This window comes from Opisthocomus hoazin, chromosome 3 (assembly GCF_030867145.1).
Source record: "Opisthocomus hoazin isolate bOpiHoa1 chromosome 3, bOpiHoa1.hap1, whole genome shotgun sequence".
Lineage (NCBI taxonomy): Eukaryota > Metazoa > Chordata > Aves > Opisthocomiformes > Opisthocomidae > Opisthocomus > Opisthocomus hoazin.
In genome coordinates, this window is record NC_134416.1 from 106,596,185 (window position 1) to 106,613,062 (window position 16,878).

Consider the following 16,878-nt stretch of genomic DNA (forward strand, 5'->3'; position numbering starts at 1 on the left):
GAAATCAAAGCACCCTGCCTAAAGCTTGGCTTGGTATGGGCAGAAAAGTGTAAGTGAACTTCAGCCAAGTTTGGGCCCATTTTTTTTGTACCAACCTCCCTTTCAACTTGCTTGAAATGCTGTTACCAGGCATTGCATTGCCAGCCTCAGCCCGGTGCAGCTTTACAGAATATCCTTTCTGCAGTGCACTCTTCAGTTCATGGCCATCTAGTGATCCCGTGATTTCAGGCAGCTTTGTTTTACTTAATGCTCCCATTTTCAAATATATGTCTGTCTGTCTTGGAAAAAGAGAGCGCAGTATCAAGGTTTGCTGACTGAAAAAAAAAACCCCAGAACTAAACCCACCAACATAACAACTACATAATAACTCAAAATGTGGCCTGAAAGTGCTCTGAAGTCTCAGAAGTTGACTAAGGAAGAGACAACAGTCATTATAATTTTTTAATCTCATGACTTTTTTCAAATGATGTCATGATTTTTGTGGTTTGATTTGTGATTTTTTTTTTGTACTTGAGACTTCTGGTAGTCATATTTCTCCACAGCCAGAAGGAGATTTTAAATTCTTCGCATATTCACCTCCAATCAGATAAATACACAAACAGGGAAGAAATGGCACTGTTTCTTCTTACTGCTGCATCTTCCACAATGACTGTTAGCGCTCTGTAATTATGGGCATCTGTTGCACAGAAGATTTACAATCCTTATATATAAGGATTCCTTCCTTATATGTAGACCTAAGACCTTATGTAATAGTCCTCCACAATCTTTATATATATCCATACGACAATAAACCATGAGACATTATGTTCCTCAGATTTTTAGTTTTCTATCTCTAGAAGTAAAACAGCTTCCCTGGGCTTATAATGGAGCTGGTAGCAGGATTTTTTTTATTAAAGTTGCTTACCTTTTCCAATTTTAAGATCCTGTTTTCAGTTGCTTAAAAATTTCCCAGGTTTTCGCTGCTCCAGCCAAAATTTTCCGTGCAGGATTTACATCACGTTGAATTGCTTGGGAAAATTCAACAGAAGCAGCCTATCTGCTTCTGGAAAATCTTAGGGGAAAGAAGTTACCTTGATGATATTGAAAGTCTCACATCCATGTGATTGAAATGATTGGGCATGTCCATCAAGGATTTGATAGTTAGCAGGTGAGCAGCTGCTGCATCTGAGATGGAGAGACAGCTGGGACCTGCTTTCTGCATGGTGGTGGTTTTGAATGTGGGAGCAACACATGGAGACTGCCAGCACGGGAATGGAAGGGACTGCAGACAGGAAAGCCATGGCATTTCAGACTGACCTTCCTGTGCATGTGCACCATGACACATTTTAAGTGATTGTCTTCAGTTTTGCTCTTTGAGTATATTTTTCCATTTCTTGCCTATTAAAAGGGGAAAATGATGACTGCTGACTGCAGAGGGATGGCACTAACAGCTTGCTTTCTTGTGAGAAGCTCTGGGATGTCTGAGTAATTACCTTTCAAGTCCGTGCAATACCCATCTCATGCGTAGATCCCTGCACCTGTTTCATGCTTGTCAGTAGGCCATCGCTTCTTCTCCTTATAGGTTCAGGGAACGTGTTGGGAGTGTGAGATGGGATCCTGCTGTGTGTCTGAGCCTTGCCTGGCTAGGTGCTACTTAAAGAGAGGGGGAGGGTTTTGAAGGTGCCTGCCAAATTGCATCTGCTAGAGCAGGAGAACCAAGTTAGTCAGTTGATTACAAAGGTATGGATCTACCCCTGCAAAGAAATGTGCCCTGGATTGCAGGTAGTTTCTGCCTTTTGGCGTCGTATCTCTGGCATACCTTGTGGACTGTGTTAAGCTGTGGAAGAAAGAAAGAGATCCCTGCATCTGGAAATGCACAGGTAGTAGATATACTTTTAATAAGTTAGATATATTTCACCGATCGCTGTCGATATTGTTTAGCTGGATGAATACTGCTGGTATTCGGATGTATCTGTTCTGTCGTGGAGCGGCACATACTCCTCTCTTTTATGGGAGACTGTGGTAGTAAATCCTGGAGAGTCGATGTGCTTTTCAGGAAGATGCGTCTCTCCTCTTGCTGTCGGGGTGCTTTGCCTTGCCATTGGAACATGACGCACCCTCGGGTGACCTCTGCTGGGTGCAGCACAAGGGACTGCCCCAAGGTTGCCCTCTTTCGCCATGGTGGGAGTGAGGTTGCCAGCCCTCCTTGCTGTGGGACTCGAAGGTCCCCAGTAAGGCTCACGCCCGTTATTTTTGTGTTGTTTTCAAGTGACCATTGCATTATCTCCCCCAAAAAGTAGCATCACCGCTTATTCCATCACTCGCTGTTGCAGTCAGAGATAGTATGTACCTTTGCTGTGATTTCCCAGGCAGTAGTACAGTGCTGTGATGACCCGTCGTGTTTTCACTCAAGACCCTTTAGAAGAATTCTTAACCGGAAACATTGCTTAAACAAAATAAATATACCGAGTTTAAAAGGGCAAAAAGGAAGACATTGGTTCTAAAGTAGCTCCAAGGATGTAGCTTGCCAGAATGCTTACGATTTTAATTAGATTGCTGCAAAGGAAATTTTTCTTTCTTTCTTTGAAGAGATCCACCTGCAGAATCGCAAAACTGATTTAAGGTTAAAGGTTTGAAATCTGAGAAGTGTGCAACCTGACACTTGCACGTTCTTCTAGTACTATTAGCCAAAAAAGCCATGACCTAGTGTGAATATGTGACGGAATTTTTCACGCATTGTGTGAGGAACTTGCAAGACAGTGATAAGGAGAGTAATTGAAATATTACTTCACATATCAGCACTTAAGATTAATAAGATTCATAAAGAAACTGAAGAAGGAAAAAAATGTGTAGAATTCTTTGTATACTCTTCGATGATGACCTAAGAAGCTCATTACGAGTCCTCTAATCCATCAAAAAAATTGTAAATCTGTACTAATATTTTTCTCAGTAAAAGCAAACTAGCCAGATTTTATTAAGGTTTTTGATGCGGTTTCCATTTATTCTGATTCTGCTTCGGTGACATGCATGCATGGATAAATAGAAAGAAAAGAAAAACTAAAAGGACACTTAGAAAAAAAACCCATGTTAGAAATGTCTTTATCCATTTTGGTAATTAATTTGGTAATGCCAGTTACTGAATGATGTTTTTTTTTTTGTATACGTTCATTTTAAGTATCTTTAAGTCCATTCTTTAACTAACTTGATAGAAGATGAAGAACTAGCTGTTCAGTACCATACTGTCAAGGAGAGTGTTGTCCCTGGTAGGCAGCTCTGTCATATCTAAAGTTCAGTGACATTCAATTACTGAAACCACTAACAGTGTAGAATTGTGAATTTCATGCAAGACAGTCAGAGTGGTAAAGAGAAGATAATGAATAGACACACAAAAAACATTCCTGCACTGTTTTTTCTAGAAAATGGTTTCTGTAGATTCACTGGCAAATAAAAATCAAGTCTGTGTTGGTAGTTTGCATGTTGTCTCTGATGCAGTCTGAAGCTGTTACAGCGATCACAGATGAACTTGAAGAGAGATTCACGTTTTTGTTTATGCCTAGCTCACTAAGATTTTGCATTTTTTCCTTGGGTGAATTGTAGTTTGTAAGGAAAAAGAAGTTCATTTCATTCCACTGTCCTGTATTTATTGTACTTCTGTTTTGCTACTGTCAATTTATTTTCCAGTTTTTAAGACCTTTTAAGACCTGTATTAAATTGTATTTGTTAGCAGGAGAACTATATCCATTGCATTGTGAAGAAAGCAGATTTTAAAATACCCTCTGTTAAGGCTACCAAAGATTGCTTTCCAGTCCTTTTCTGCACTAAAGTATTTTTTTTTCTGAATTTTGCATGTCAGTGACTGTCAGAGCTCTTTGCTAGTTTTGTTGCACAGATCATGAACCCACTTCTGAAATTCAGGGTGGTAACATCTCTCACATACTTGCTTTTTGATTGCTCTGCCTATAAGTTACATTTGTTCTTTTGAGTTAAAAGGTCTTTCATGAAGTGCAGGTTTCCCAGGCTGTCTGCTAAGTCCTCATACGTCGAAAGGTGGCATGGACTCAGAAGTATTTCAAGAGCAGGGTGAGTGTCCTTGCCAGGGACTGGCAGTAGGGCTGTGCTAATGCAGGGACTCCTGGAGAATCTGAATCCTTCGCTTTGGGAGGATATGAGCCAAAAGCAGCCTGAGACCAAGATTGCTGTGTCATCTCAGGACCCCGTGGCATGTCCATTCCAGACTCATCCTTCACGCTCTCTAGAGAAGTATTGTTGTCAACTGCAAGTAAACTGTTCCTAGAGCTCCCTTGTTCCTCTGCATGCTGATGTGTGTCCTGTGGCTCTCAGACCTGTGAAGGTTTGGACAGCAGATGGCTGGTGTGATCAGAAAGGCTGGTGGTCTCTACCAGAGTTTGTATTTGAGAATGGTACTCTCTTTGAACTCACGAAGTAAGGAGATGAGTGCGATGGGATCTAAAGAGCTGCATATTCTGTGGTTCTGGAAAAAATGCAAGTTTGGCCTCCTAAGGGAATGTGAGGGAGCAGTGCTACCGCTTGGTCATGCTGCTCTTTCATCAAAGCAATGTTAATCAAGAAAGAAAATTTAGAACTGTAACAAGCAATTTTCAGTAAATCCATTTTCTTTCTGTATGTGATACTACAACAGGATACTACTGCCGGCAGCAGATAGCTCTGCTTTTGGTGAGCCTGTATCTGTTCAGTAGGTTGTAAAGCACCTTTGATAACAATTATAAGCATTATTATGAGCAAACAGAGACCCTAACTGAGATTGTGTGAGACACAGTCCGGGTTGGATCCACTCCACAGCATTCATTGTCTGAACAGCTGGATGAGGGAGAAGTAAGCAGATACAGAGACGGATGAAGAGTCTCCTCAGGTCATGCTGTGAGCCAGCGACATCCATAAAGAGGCATCTGTAATGGAGAAATGAAATTGCTGACTCTCTGTCTGGTATCCTCCTTACACAGCTGTATGCTGAGATCTGAGGGGAGGCATGCCTCCAAACCCTCAGCCTACTGGGTCCCAGCTGTTTCATGAATGCTGATTACTTTGTGAAGGCCCTGCACACCATTTGGTCCGGGATCTAAAATTTCAAATATCTGTAGCAGCTTCTAGATGTTTTCCTTATTTTTCTGGTGTTCATTTACATGCAATTCACTCCTTCCTCCCCCAGTTCATTCTGCTTGATTTTTATTTAGAGCCTATGAATACCGTGGTTTGTCACAACCTTTGGAATATGTGACTGTTACAAAGTATGAAAATCAGATCAGTTTTGACAGAGAAAAGGCATAGATATTTGTTTCAGTGTAAAAAATGTTGACTCTCGTATGTTTAGAAAAATACCTCCTTCCCTTAAAAACTCCTCTTTGACCTTAGATGCATGGCTTTTGGCCATGATCATTCAAAGGTGTCTCATTACAGGTTACCTACCCAGCCAATTTGTAATATACACGGAGGTGCAGGGAGATACATCCAGACTATCCCTGTGACCTTTCTCTTCTGGCACCCTTGTGCAATGTCTAGTGGACACGTTTAGCAGAAGTCACGGTGCAGTAAAAGTGACTTTCTAGTGCTGAGCACAGCGTGAGGATTCCAAACAAGGGCCCTTGTGTAGGAGAGGTCACAATTCTGTCACCTCAGACGGAAACCTCACGTGTAATGAGCATTTTGAGGAGCTGAGTATCTTCGTTTTTCCCCTTACATGGACAATCCAACATAATTGCTGGTGTTTGATCCTTCCGTGTTTGCTGAAAATGGTTTATTTTTCATTCCCGAGTTAAAGAAATCCCTTAATTGCTTATATTGAGAACATAGGTGCTTGTTAGACATGCACTGTGCAGTATATAAGGGAGAATTTTTTTGAAGTACTGTGTAGACAAGTACTTGGAAGTGCTCGATAGAAGTTTACGAATGAAATTCCTGAGAGAAATTAAAATGAGGCTCTCTAATATGACCTCATGCTGAAGAAAGCACACAAGATGTTGCTATAATACATGTAAAATAATTTGTTATTGATAGTAAAATGAGCGGGGAGAGTATTTTTCCATAGTTCCCTGTCTTCACGGCTAACTAAGCAGACATACTGGTACACAAGATCTCCCTAACTCCATGCCTGGACTAAACAGCGATAGAGCAGATATGTGGACAGATGGGTTTTATTTCAGCTATGGCCCCATCTAGTTATGGGCCTGTCTAGCTGACCTCATATCTTAAATAGTGACTGTAGTTGAAGATGGTAGGAGAAAATTACAGCCTTTTATCTTCACTATTGGTATTGATACAACAAGGTGCAGCATGATTTTCTGTTGACCTTTGACAATGCTACAACCCTTAATATCAGCACTGCATTTTAAAAGATGTGTTCACCAAGAGAGCTCTTGCTTTTGTCAAACCAAACGTGGTCTGCTGTCTTTCTGAAATTTGTGGTAGACCCATGTTTGGTAGTTCTAAATCTGGGTAAGTTGCCTAAGGCCTCTTAGTCCTACATGTTTTAGACCATCCCAGGTCTCCTGTTTATACCTACCCTACGTATGTCTTCCAACTCATAGGTTAACAGGGCTTTACTACAGTTTTGTAAGAAACCCATTCTATAAGAATAGAAATGTACAGTATGGAAATGCAGCTTGTTGGTGAGGGCATCGGAAGGGTTGGAGGGTCTAAACGCAAGTCCATGTAGCACCACTAAAATGGAAGAGTGAACAAAATTCAGAAGATTAGGAAAATGAATCAGACACATTGACAGAAACTATTAACTTCTGTTTCTGTGAAGAGGAATTTTTATTTTAGTGACTTCTAATCCTCGGAGCTGTCCTTCTTTCAAGACAATATTGTAGCTGCTAAAAGGCAGATCTGTCTCCCTGTTGCAGCTTTCCAGCACTACATCCAAGATTTGTACCTTTACACTCCGTTGTGTACATGCTTCATTTGTAGTTGTAGAATAACTCACTGTCTGTTAAAACAGAGACACAATCAAAGGTATGGATTTATCCAAATACTTAAATTGCCCAGGTTTTTGAAGGCATTTTCTCTTCATTGCCCTGATTCCACACACAGCTACTGCCTCTCCTGTCACGTCAGTTATCGGGTTTGTTAAACACAGTATTTACAGCGCTTTCCTTGCAGTGAGGAGAACACCTTGTACACAAGAAGCTGCATAATAAAATATGTATTATTACAAATGTTTTTAGTAAAGTTGTACAACAAATATAAGTTGTAAATTCAGTTGTAAGTCATTTATTAAAAATTGTTTACATTTGTATCAGGGAGCTACTCGGAGAAGAAGCACGAACATCTTTAGCTAGGAATTAATGGTTGGAATTCCTAACAAGTCAGACAGATTTTATTTAATGATCTTCTTAAAGAATGCCTATGAAATATTTTCTGTCTGCCACCAACTGCGAACAGATTGATTCAAAATGTTTGTGAGGGGTAATGTGGGACTTGTAAAGAGAGCTTTTGTGATGCCTATTTTCATGGTTCCTGGCTCACGCTTGTGCTGTACATGGTCCCCCTGCTTCATTAGCAGTAATGTCACGCATGGTTAGAGAGTTCAGGAGGCCAGCTCAGGATGAGCATTTGCTCCTTGTGTCTTCAGGCAATGCAAAGTTTCACTGCATTAGAGATGATTTGTGGACACTGTGAGTGACAGTTGTCACGTCAGAGACTTGACCGTCTCGGTAGGCAGGCTGTTACAGAACTGCATGGAGAGGCGGGGGCTCAGAGGGATGGAAAGAAGCACCCAAGGTCACCCAGCAGATCTGTGACAGAAGCAGGGCGATAAGCCAGACTTTCTGACTTCCAGGCCAGGGCCTGAGGCATACTGCTACCGCAGCGTGACCCCCTTGCAATGAAAGAAATGTCTTCCATATCACACCTGTTTCTTATACCTGGAATTGTGTTCTCTGACACACGTTGTATGAAAGCCTTCACGTTATTAGCTAGCATTTGCCGAGTGTGTGGGAGATCTCCTCCCGCCCCCCAAATTCTTCAGTCATCTCCATTTCAGCATCATGTGACTGTGGTACAGAAAATTGGCTTCTTAGCTACCTCTGGGTTCCAAAATCAGTGGAATGCTTAATTGAAAGAATATGGGTGGGTAATAATGATTTAAGCTCTGTTTCCAGATCTGCCAAGTCTCCCGTAGTTCCCAGGATCTCCTGCATCTGGAATCATATTCTTAACGTATACAGTGTCTGGAACTATGAATGGTTTCCCAAAATCTTCAGCAGACACCAAATAAAAAAATAGACTCTTAAAACTAAAAAACCACACTATCTTTCACTTGTATTTGAGTTTCGAAACTGCATTTTGTGTTTTAACTTGGAAATCATAATGATTTATAGGGACCCATCAATATAAGCAAGGTCAAGAAGAGAAGTGCATGTCTGTAGTGATACATACAAGTTTTATCAGCATGAATTTGGAATGGGGATTGATTTGAGTGTCAAATGAAACACTGAGGTTTATGCCAGAAAAACATTTTATAGAATAAAACCCCAAAACGTTGCTTTGGAGCATTGGTTTATCCCTTGTTCAATATCTGTCCTGTTTTGTTTTCTTCTATTCTCAGTTTATAAAGGCGTGCTTCCTTTGGTCTTTGTGGCACTCCATTGTAGTCCAAAAGAATCAATCAGTATTCGAAAGAACTGGATGAAACTAAGATGTAGCTTTCTGAACTAAGAAAGACATTTAAAGTGCTGCTATCTGTTGATCAATTATAATTGCAAACAAGCAAGTACGGTTTGTTCCGGTGGAAAGCCGAGATTTTCTACCTTCCAGTGAGCTAAAATGCCATGCTAAAGGATATGGCTGGAGATGCTTCACCGTGTGGGTGGTCTTGGATTACACTTTATTTGCAGTGGGTCTATGCACGTGCTTGAAGTTAAGCATGTGCTGAAATGCTTTGTTTAATCAGGGTTGTTAGGTATTATGTATTTATTTACACTGTGACTGTCTGAGCATACATCCAATAAAAAGGCAATTACTCTTTCAAGGACCTTATATTCTATGTGTAAATAAAAACAAAGGGAGAATGACACAACAAAGCAATGAAGTTACTGTTCAGTGAACTTGTCTTTGTAGCTAGCCTTTGCTTAACCAGTGTAATGCTTTAATCACGTCAGAGAACTTTTTCAAACTTCACTCTGCAGGGCTTGGTTTTTGTTAGGATTTTGCTGTACTGTGGATTGTATAATAAACCTCCTGTTCCTGATTCCTTGAAATAGGTTGAAGTGCAAAAGAATAACGGAAAAGCTAGAAGATAAATTGGAGGAGTGAAGAAAAGCTGTCCCCTTTTTAATTACTTTTTGAATTGTCAGAGACCCAGATTGCTTCTCTTTTACAGAAGTTCTCCATTTAGATCAAACAAGGCCAAACTGCTTTGGAGCTATTCTGGTTGACACAAGCCATGAATTAGTCTGCTGTAGTTCGCTGAGCAGAAAATTAAGAAACCTGCATTAGAATGATTCCCTCTCCCCACCAAAAAGTGGAATTTCAGTAAATAAAATATGCTTTTCAGATAAAACTTGCCCAGCTGCCACTGATTCATTGTCAGAATTGTGGTCAAATGGGAGTTTCAGTTCTATGCCTGAAATGTAAATTCTTTGTTTATGAAGCTGGACTTTTTTTTTTTTTTTTTTTATTTTAAGCCATTGGGAACTAGCCAGGCTCATTTCTCTTTATTCTTTTCCAGTGCTTTCATACTTACTTTCCCCGAGAGTGGCCCAGCATCTCTGTTTTGTGAACATCAGCTGTTCCTTCTGATATTCATATCAGAAGGACTCCCACAATATGGGAGACAGGAACTTGGACTAACATCCCGTTACTGTCTGAGCATCAGTTTAAAATCTGTAATGTATATAGTACATATGTGCTGCTATCTGATTGAATGGGGTGGGCTAGGAATTGTTTGAAAGATTTTTCCCAATACTGGTCATCTGAATGCAATGAGCAGAGAAAAGAAAATTGCATTCAGATGAACTGTGATCTATGGATTACATAGGATGTAAACCTTCAAACCTAGCAGGCTTATGTTTTTATTAGAAACTGTTGCCAAACATTTGTCTTTTGTTAGAGAGCCAAATGCAGATAATCCTACGTTCATTTTCTAAAAAAAGCCCCGTGATTTTTGAGCTGCAATAGCAAGTCTCCCCTTGTGTTCCCACCAGCTTACCTGTCCTTAGCTTGCTGGTGGTCAGGAAGAGTGTCCAAGACTGGTAAGAAATCAGGCCGGCAGATGCAGAACTGATCCCTGTGTATACACAGGCGCATGGCTAAATCCGCAGTCTGCCAGTTCCTCTGCTTGGAGTGAGTTGGAACAAGAGCAAGTCTGTCCCCAGCAAAGAGAAGTCCTCGCTAATTAGCTACAGGTATTTTTCAAATGCTCTGCAAGTGATATTTCAGTTCTGTCTCACCCCAAAGCGTGGAGCCTACATACCTTGCGTACAGTGTGGGTTTTTTAATTTTGAGGGACTGATAAAGAGCAACTACAGTTTACAGTGACCTCCAGTGGTGAAAGAACTTTCTGGAAGAATGGCATCGCTAATATCCCGATTTTGTCTGAAAGTCATTCCTCAGAGGCTTTAGGTGATGCAGATTTCAGTCGTATAAAGCATATTACATTCAGATTTATTCAGCATGTTTTGAGCCTTGTTTCTGTTGTTGCTTTTTAGGATAATCTTGGATTTTTCTTCTTTCTGCTCTTTCTCTTCTCAGGATCTTCTTGGCTTTTGGATTGACAATAGCTGACTATGGTCATGCTGGAGCTACATTGTATATGAGCTGTATGAGGCTTTGCTGATTATGTGTTTCCTGGTATAATAGCGTGAGATCAGTTCTGGTCTTCCTCCCCTCAGAAATCTTATTTTCTGTAGGCTTCTCAATGCTCACAATTTCTTTCAGCTCCTTCCACATCTGCCTGTCTGGCTTTCCCATGTATTTACAAAGTCTCTCATATGTTGTTCATTGAGGACTTCTTCCATTTCGCCTAAGCTGGCTTCTTCACTGTTCTATTTTAAACGCTGATTCTGTAATGGTTTTGCCATCTGGCTAGCCCAGACCCCACAAGTAGTATGAAAGAGTAGATTTCTGGAATTGATGGTGCTGGAATATGGCACTGGGGGTGGAGGGAAGATATTTCCGTGTTCTACAAGGACAAATATACCTTTATGCTTTAGAGTCCTTCCCAGCAGTTTTTATTAGAAGAATACCTGTCTTTGCCTACTCTGACTTCTGTACTGTGGGCAGCACAGATGAGTGTGATGTCAAGTGATTGGCATTCTTTACTTCCATTTCTTAGCATTACTGACCTTTCCCTGTAGAAAATAGAGAGCTGTCTTCGGGATTGAAAGTGGAGCTGGATTCTACAAAGAGCAGTCAAGATGTCAGGTCATTTGTGGTTTTATAGGGGTGGGGAGGAAATTTTTTGGGGTTAATATGATACAGGAATCACTTGCCTTTCCCAGATGATTTTCATTCTTTTACACATCATATACCAAGTAAATGTGCTCTGTGGTAGACATGCAAGGGATCAGAAATCATCAGACTTCAGCCAGCTGCTGTGAATGTAAATTCACATGTGCGTGACTGGAGTGGACATATTCCAAGTTGCCAATGAGTTTATAGTGGGAGTTGTCTTTTCCTGGGAATATCTAGATAGAGAGACAGAAAAACCAGGTATGATGATTAGGTTTCAGAATTTGCAAGAGAAGTCTTGTTGGTTGACTTTCTGAACCAGGCTTTGGTGATGAGCGTCTTTGATTCTCATGGACTTTCTTTGGGATGGCATTTGAGGGACTGTCGGAATGGAGTACCTTGTCTTGCTTGAGATGAGCTAAAATTTGGAAAACAAAGCTAATTAAACAAAACAGCTGAGCAGCCCACTGAAGGATGAAGCATAAAACACTCTGTCATAAATCCTTCCCCAGGGTGTCACTTGGGTGCTGTTGAATTTCCTTCAGAGAGGCTTACCGTGCCTTTGCCACGACCACAGTGCCTGGGAGTGGAAGATCCTGTTGTCCTTGTAAAAGAAAAGGGGCTCTTGCCCTTCTTGACCGCATTTGTGCTTTCCTTAATCTGGGCTGCAAGGGTGGAACTATGCTTTTAAATGGGAATATTCAAGTCCTAAGAGACAGGGAGCTTGGGTGCCATGCTGGCGAGGAGGCAGTTAACTTCCTGGGAATCTCTTGGTAGCCTGCTCCTTGTGAACTCTGCAAATACCTGGAAAATGAATGCATATTTCTACCATCTGTGGAATAAACATGTATAAGGATAGCCCATTCGTTTGGTTTTCCAGGCTGACAAAAAACCAGGGCTCACACTGGACTTGAGGTGAAGAACTGGTGACAGACGTAGCCGCGGCTGTTTCTGCAGTGACAGGCGTGCGCTGCTCACCCTGTAAGGTTTCTCCAGTAATCTCCGGGCAGTGGAATACAGACATCAGGTTTCATGCCCCTCTGAGAGGCTGTGGATCTCTGAAGAGATGCTGATGGTGTCAGAGCAGCTTGAAAAGTTAGAAGACTGTAGTTGTCAGCAGCACAGCAGGTGTTGGAGTGACGAAGGTTCAGACCTGTGACACGAAATGTGACGGTGCAGTGGCTGTAGCTGGCTCCTCTGTTCTGGCTTATAAATCGTTGGTATCAAAGCTAGCTGGGAACTGAAGTACCTACAGATGGTGATGATTCTTGTGGGCACAGGAGACTTTCTAAACATGGTGTTCAGTGATATGAATGATAACTATAACAAGTCCACCTCTACAATTGTTTCTGCTCCTTAAATGGCTCCAGGCACATTCCTTTAGCTGTCCTAATAATAGATGGGATTTACAGACGGCTCATGTACCAAGGACTTAATACCAAGCACTATCAAAATGTGTCATAGCTTCAAAACATAGTTTTGGATGTTCTGTGTGAACCTACTCGTGTCAGTACTTTCCAGGAGTGCTTCCTGAGGACAATGGTGTTTCCTTATTTGGTTCAGCAGTGGTAGGCATCTTGACAATGAGCTGTTTTCTGAGGGATTCTGGAGAATCGCAAGGTAATCGTTAGGAACTAATGCAAGCTAATAAAAATACATGATTATAGACTGCTCATCCTGCCCTAAAATCTACAGGTCTGTGTCTCTGTGTATTAACATAAAAAAAAAAAATTAAGGCTGCTTGCATCCAGCAGCCTTATTTCCCAGCTCAAGATGAAGCAGGGCAGAAACAAGATTTGTGCCTCCAGATGATCAGTGTCTAGTTAAGGAGTGAAGGATATCACTGTATGAGGCACTTCTGATGCCTTCCTTGGGACAAATGAAAGTCTCTACCTTGGAGGAAGGAAAGGCGGGATGCAAGCCGCTGAAATATTTTCCAATTTAAAGACATTTGCAGGGTTTCATGTTTTGAATGATTGTTATATCTAGCTATAGATTGGGGAGGTAAGGTGGGAAGAGAGGGGAGGGTGGAAGAGCTGAAATTATTTTTGTATTTATTTTTCTGTCAATCTATCTGTCTATTTCTCCTTTGTATTTTGTTGCCTCACATTCTTCTGTTGAGTATTCAAAAAGCAAAGTTTTAAAACAATTGTACTCAAATAGTCTGTCCTGAGCTTGAGCAGACTAACTTGTAGTGCTGGGAGGGGGACTGCAGCGCTAGCAAAGCAAACTGAAGCCTTTTACACTGCAATCAGATATTCAAGGTTTATGTAAGTTGTTTGTTGTGTGTAATGCTCCTTCACCATCCCCTGTTCAGTGAAATTTTTCCTTGATAGAGGTTTGTCTGTTCAAGCAGGTGAATGCATGTTAGAGCCTACCAGCATCTCCTTACTTAGTCTTCACATATACAGTATTAGCACATGGACTAAGTCAACAATTTTTCTTTGAAAGTTTATTTGTGCTTCGAGGGCCTAAGAGATGCGGTACGTGGAGTTAGCAGGTAGGGAGCGTGCTGCCAGTGGGCATTCTGTCACATCTAAACACCCAGGTTACAAGAATCAACAGCTTTGCACAAAACGCTTCAGAACAGTGACCTGAGCACAGTGATAATGTGTTCAAGAGAAGCAGACAGCTAACAGGTCCTTGATATTCCAGTTGGACCGTGTCAAGAAATCGTGTCCCTTCAGCTGTTACTCGTGGCTTGGTGTCTGTGGGTTATTTTTCCTATAGCAGTAAGCAATCTTGTGAACACTCATTCAGAAAGTGGAGAGGTTAAAGCAGATTGCTTACTTTAGCTATCATTACTCAAAAGAGGAGTAATTGTTCTTTCTGTTAGCGTGATGCATATCCACTCCACTCCAGGTCTAATTATGTTCGTGACAGTTACAGATGCTCCTGTGGATACCTTGCAACGTGACAGTTCTTTGCCTTTTCATGCCCTGATGCCTCCTTCCAATCTCAAAGCTCTCAAAACATCTTATGCCTCCTCTGAGTGATACTGCTGTGTTATTATCCCCGTTCAACAAATGGAGAAACTGAGTCAGAAAACTATTACACAACTTGCTTAAGGGGGTGCACAGCAAATGGGTACTGAGCAGAGACTTGACCTTAGGCTGCTGCTGTTTCCCTTCGTCTCAAAACCTGAAACATGAACCAAATCAGAAGAAATATTTTCTTTTTTTTTTTGTATTAAAAAAAATCCTAGATTTTTAGCTTCATATTCTTTCTCTTTTCTTCATGTTCTGCTACAGTTCCCCGTTTCAGCTAAGTCTGAAAGCACTGGGCATAGTGATAATGTGTTGAACAGGAGTAGAGGGCACTGACAGGTCCCTGAGGTTCGAATTGGACCGTTTCAAAATATCATGCCCCTTCAGCTCCTTGCAGGAGCACTGCTAGGCAAGTTTGGGATGGTCCGTTGTCGCTACATGCATTCAGGGCGTGTTCCTTAAAAAACATGTACGTATCTATACGTTGAGCAGCAAGTCAAATGCATGACTAGCAGTGTCTAAAAAGATTAGCTGCACACGCAATGTTGCTGGTACAGCTTGCCCAGAGACACGCCTGTATGACCAAATCAGTGTTTGGCAAGGAGGCAATGGGCTCACCTAAGAGAACAATCATTTAACCACCTTTGCCTTTGCTCTGTTAATCCTCGATGCCCAGTGGTGAAGCTATGGAGACACAGTCCCCCCAGGGAGGTCCAGGGCTCCCTGCTTTGCCACACGTGACGCTTCATTCCTTGCCGTTACGCTCCTGATCCATGACACTTGACTCTGGACGGTGGCAATGCAAACATCTGATCCTTCGTGCTTGATCTCTGACACTGGATCTCCATTAGGAAAATTACTGATACCTGATCTGCCTGATCACAGCTACTTGATATATGGTGATGTTTCCCATTGTGGCATGCTTACCCCTGAAAGTAAATTTGAAACAGCTAGTACAGCAAAAGTGAAGAATTGAAGGATTTGGCTCTACTCTGCAGATACCTGGGCTGAAACATGACATGAAGAAACCATATATTTTAAGGAAAACGTCAAGAATTGGTAGTGCAGGGGTAAAGGAGAAAAGAAGGACGAAATACTAAAAAAAACCCCTGTGCAGATCCCAACAGTTGTATCTGTTTTTAGAGCTTCATGCTCTGCCTTACCTCTGTATGCTGTCTTCAACACTAGCATTTAAAACAAAACCAAAAATAGCTGCTCCCAGCTTCAAGTAAAATCATCTTTTTATGTCAAGTTTGGTTGATTCTGTTTCACAAGAAGTATACTTCAGTTCTGTCAGTAAGTTTCCAGAAGCTAAAAAAAAAACCTTTGGCTAAGCAAGCTGGTTGAAATTAGTTTGCAATGAAATTTATAATCTGGATCATTTCATGAGGTTTTCAGTTTCATTGTAATCATTTTGTGCCCCTGAAGAGAGGGCTGCAATAAGGAAAAGTGCACTGAAATGAAAAATACACCTGCTTCATTCCAGTAGGGTTGCAAGCATTGCTTTGCATTCTTGCCCAGTTAATTTTATTTGGAAGCAGCAGATCCTCATGTGTCCATCAAAGTCCTCTGTTCTCATGAGACATCATTTTCCAACGCATTCCAGTGTTTTGTTTCAAAACTCTTTGGTTAGCTCCAGTGACAACTATTTTGAATTCTTGCACTAGATCATACGAATTGATCAGGGAATAGAGACTTGCGCTCCTGGTGATCACAATTCATTTTCCATAGTGTCAGATGAAAAATTTAGGTTAAAAAAAAAAAAATGCAGCAGTCACGAATTTAATCCCACAGGCAGAAAGGTGACTGAGGTCACGTCAAGCCTTCCAAATGTTTCCATGTGTAAGCAGGATGGGAGAGGAGCCAAAGAGCCTGAAATCTTCCATGCTGTTCGGTAGACAGACCTAGAAGTGATGAGTATCTCCACTATGTTCTAGTGGCAGAAAGAAATTATTACAATCGATTAAGCAGAGGTTTTCATATGAATATTCTGGATTTAGAGGTTGGCCAGCATCCCAGCTGCAGGTGGCTAGTAGCAGTGTCTAAAATTGGGGAACATGAGGTGAGTTTCTTTCCTGGTGAGACCTTCTTAGCTTCAGACAGTCAGACAGCAGCCCATGGCCAGAAGTTACATCTTCGCTATTGGCACTAATGAAGCTATGCTTTATAATTATGCCCGGTGCCTTGTTGTCTGTCCATTTACCCCCATCGCTCCCACAACGTCCTGGGACAGTAAGCTCCACCACAAGTAATTAGTGGGAGAATCTGTTGTTTCTCATTTGAAACTGATATGCAGTACTTGTGCTGAGTGTCTCCATCCTCTTGCAAGGGGAGAAATGGCAGTCGGTCATTCCCCTTTCATCTTGTCGCAGCAATCATGATTTTCTAGAGCCATGATATTACTTATAGGCCTATGTATGACTTTTTAGTGAGTAGTATCATGGAATGGTTTGGAGTACTGAGATTAAGGCAAAAGCGTTAGTTA

The 16,878-nt window shown here is 41.4% G+C and overlaps 1 protein-coding gene across 1 annotated transcript in view; it reads left to right on the forward strand.

The window, feature by feature from the left end:
- The first annotated feature begins 1,598 nt into the window (after positions 1–1,598).
- Positions 1,599–16,878, forward strand: part of MYLK4 (myosin light chain kinase family member 4) — a 62,587-nt gene continuing 47,307 nt past the window's right edge. The window contains exon 1 of the mRNA XM_075417175.1: positions 1,599–1,859. Within this exon, the coding sequence (XP_075273290.1) occupies positions 1,722–1,859 (138 nt within the window). The 5' untranslated portion in view covers positions 1,599–1,721. The remainder of the gene's footprint in view (positions 1,860–16,878) is intronic.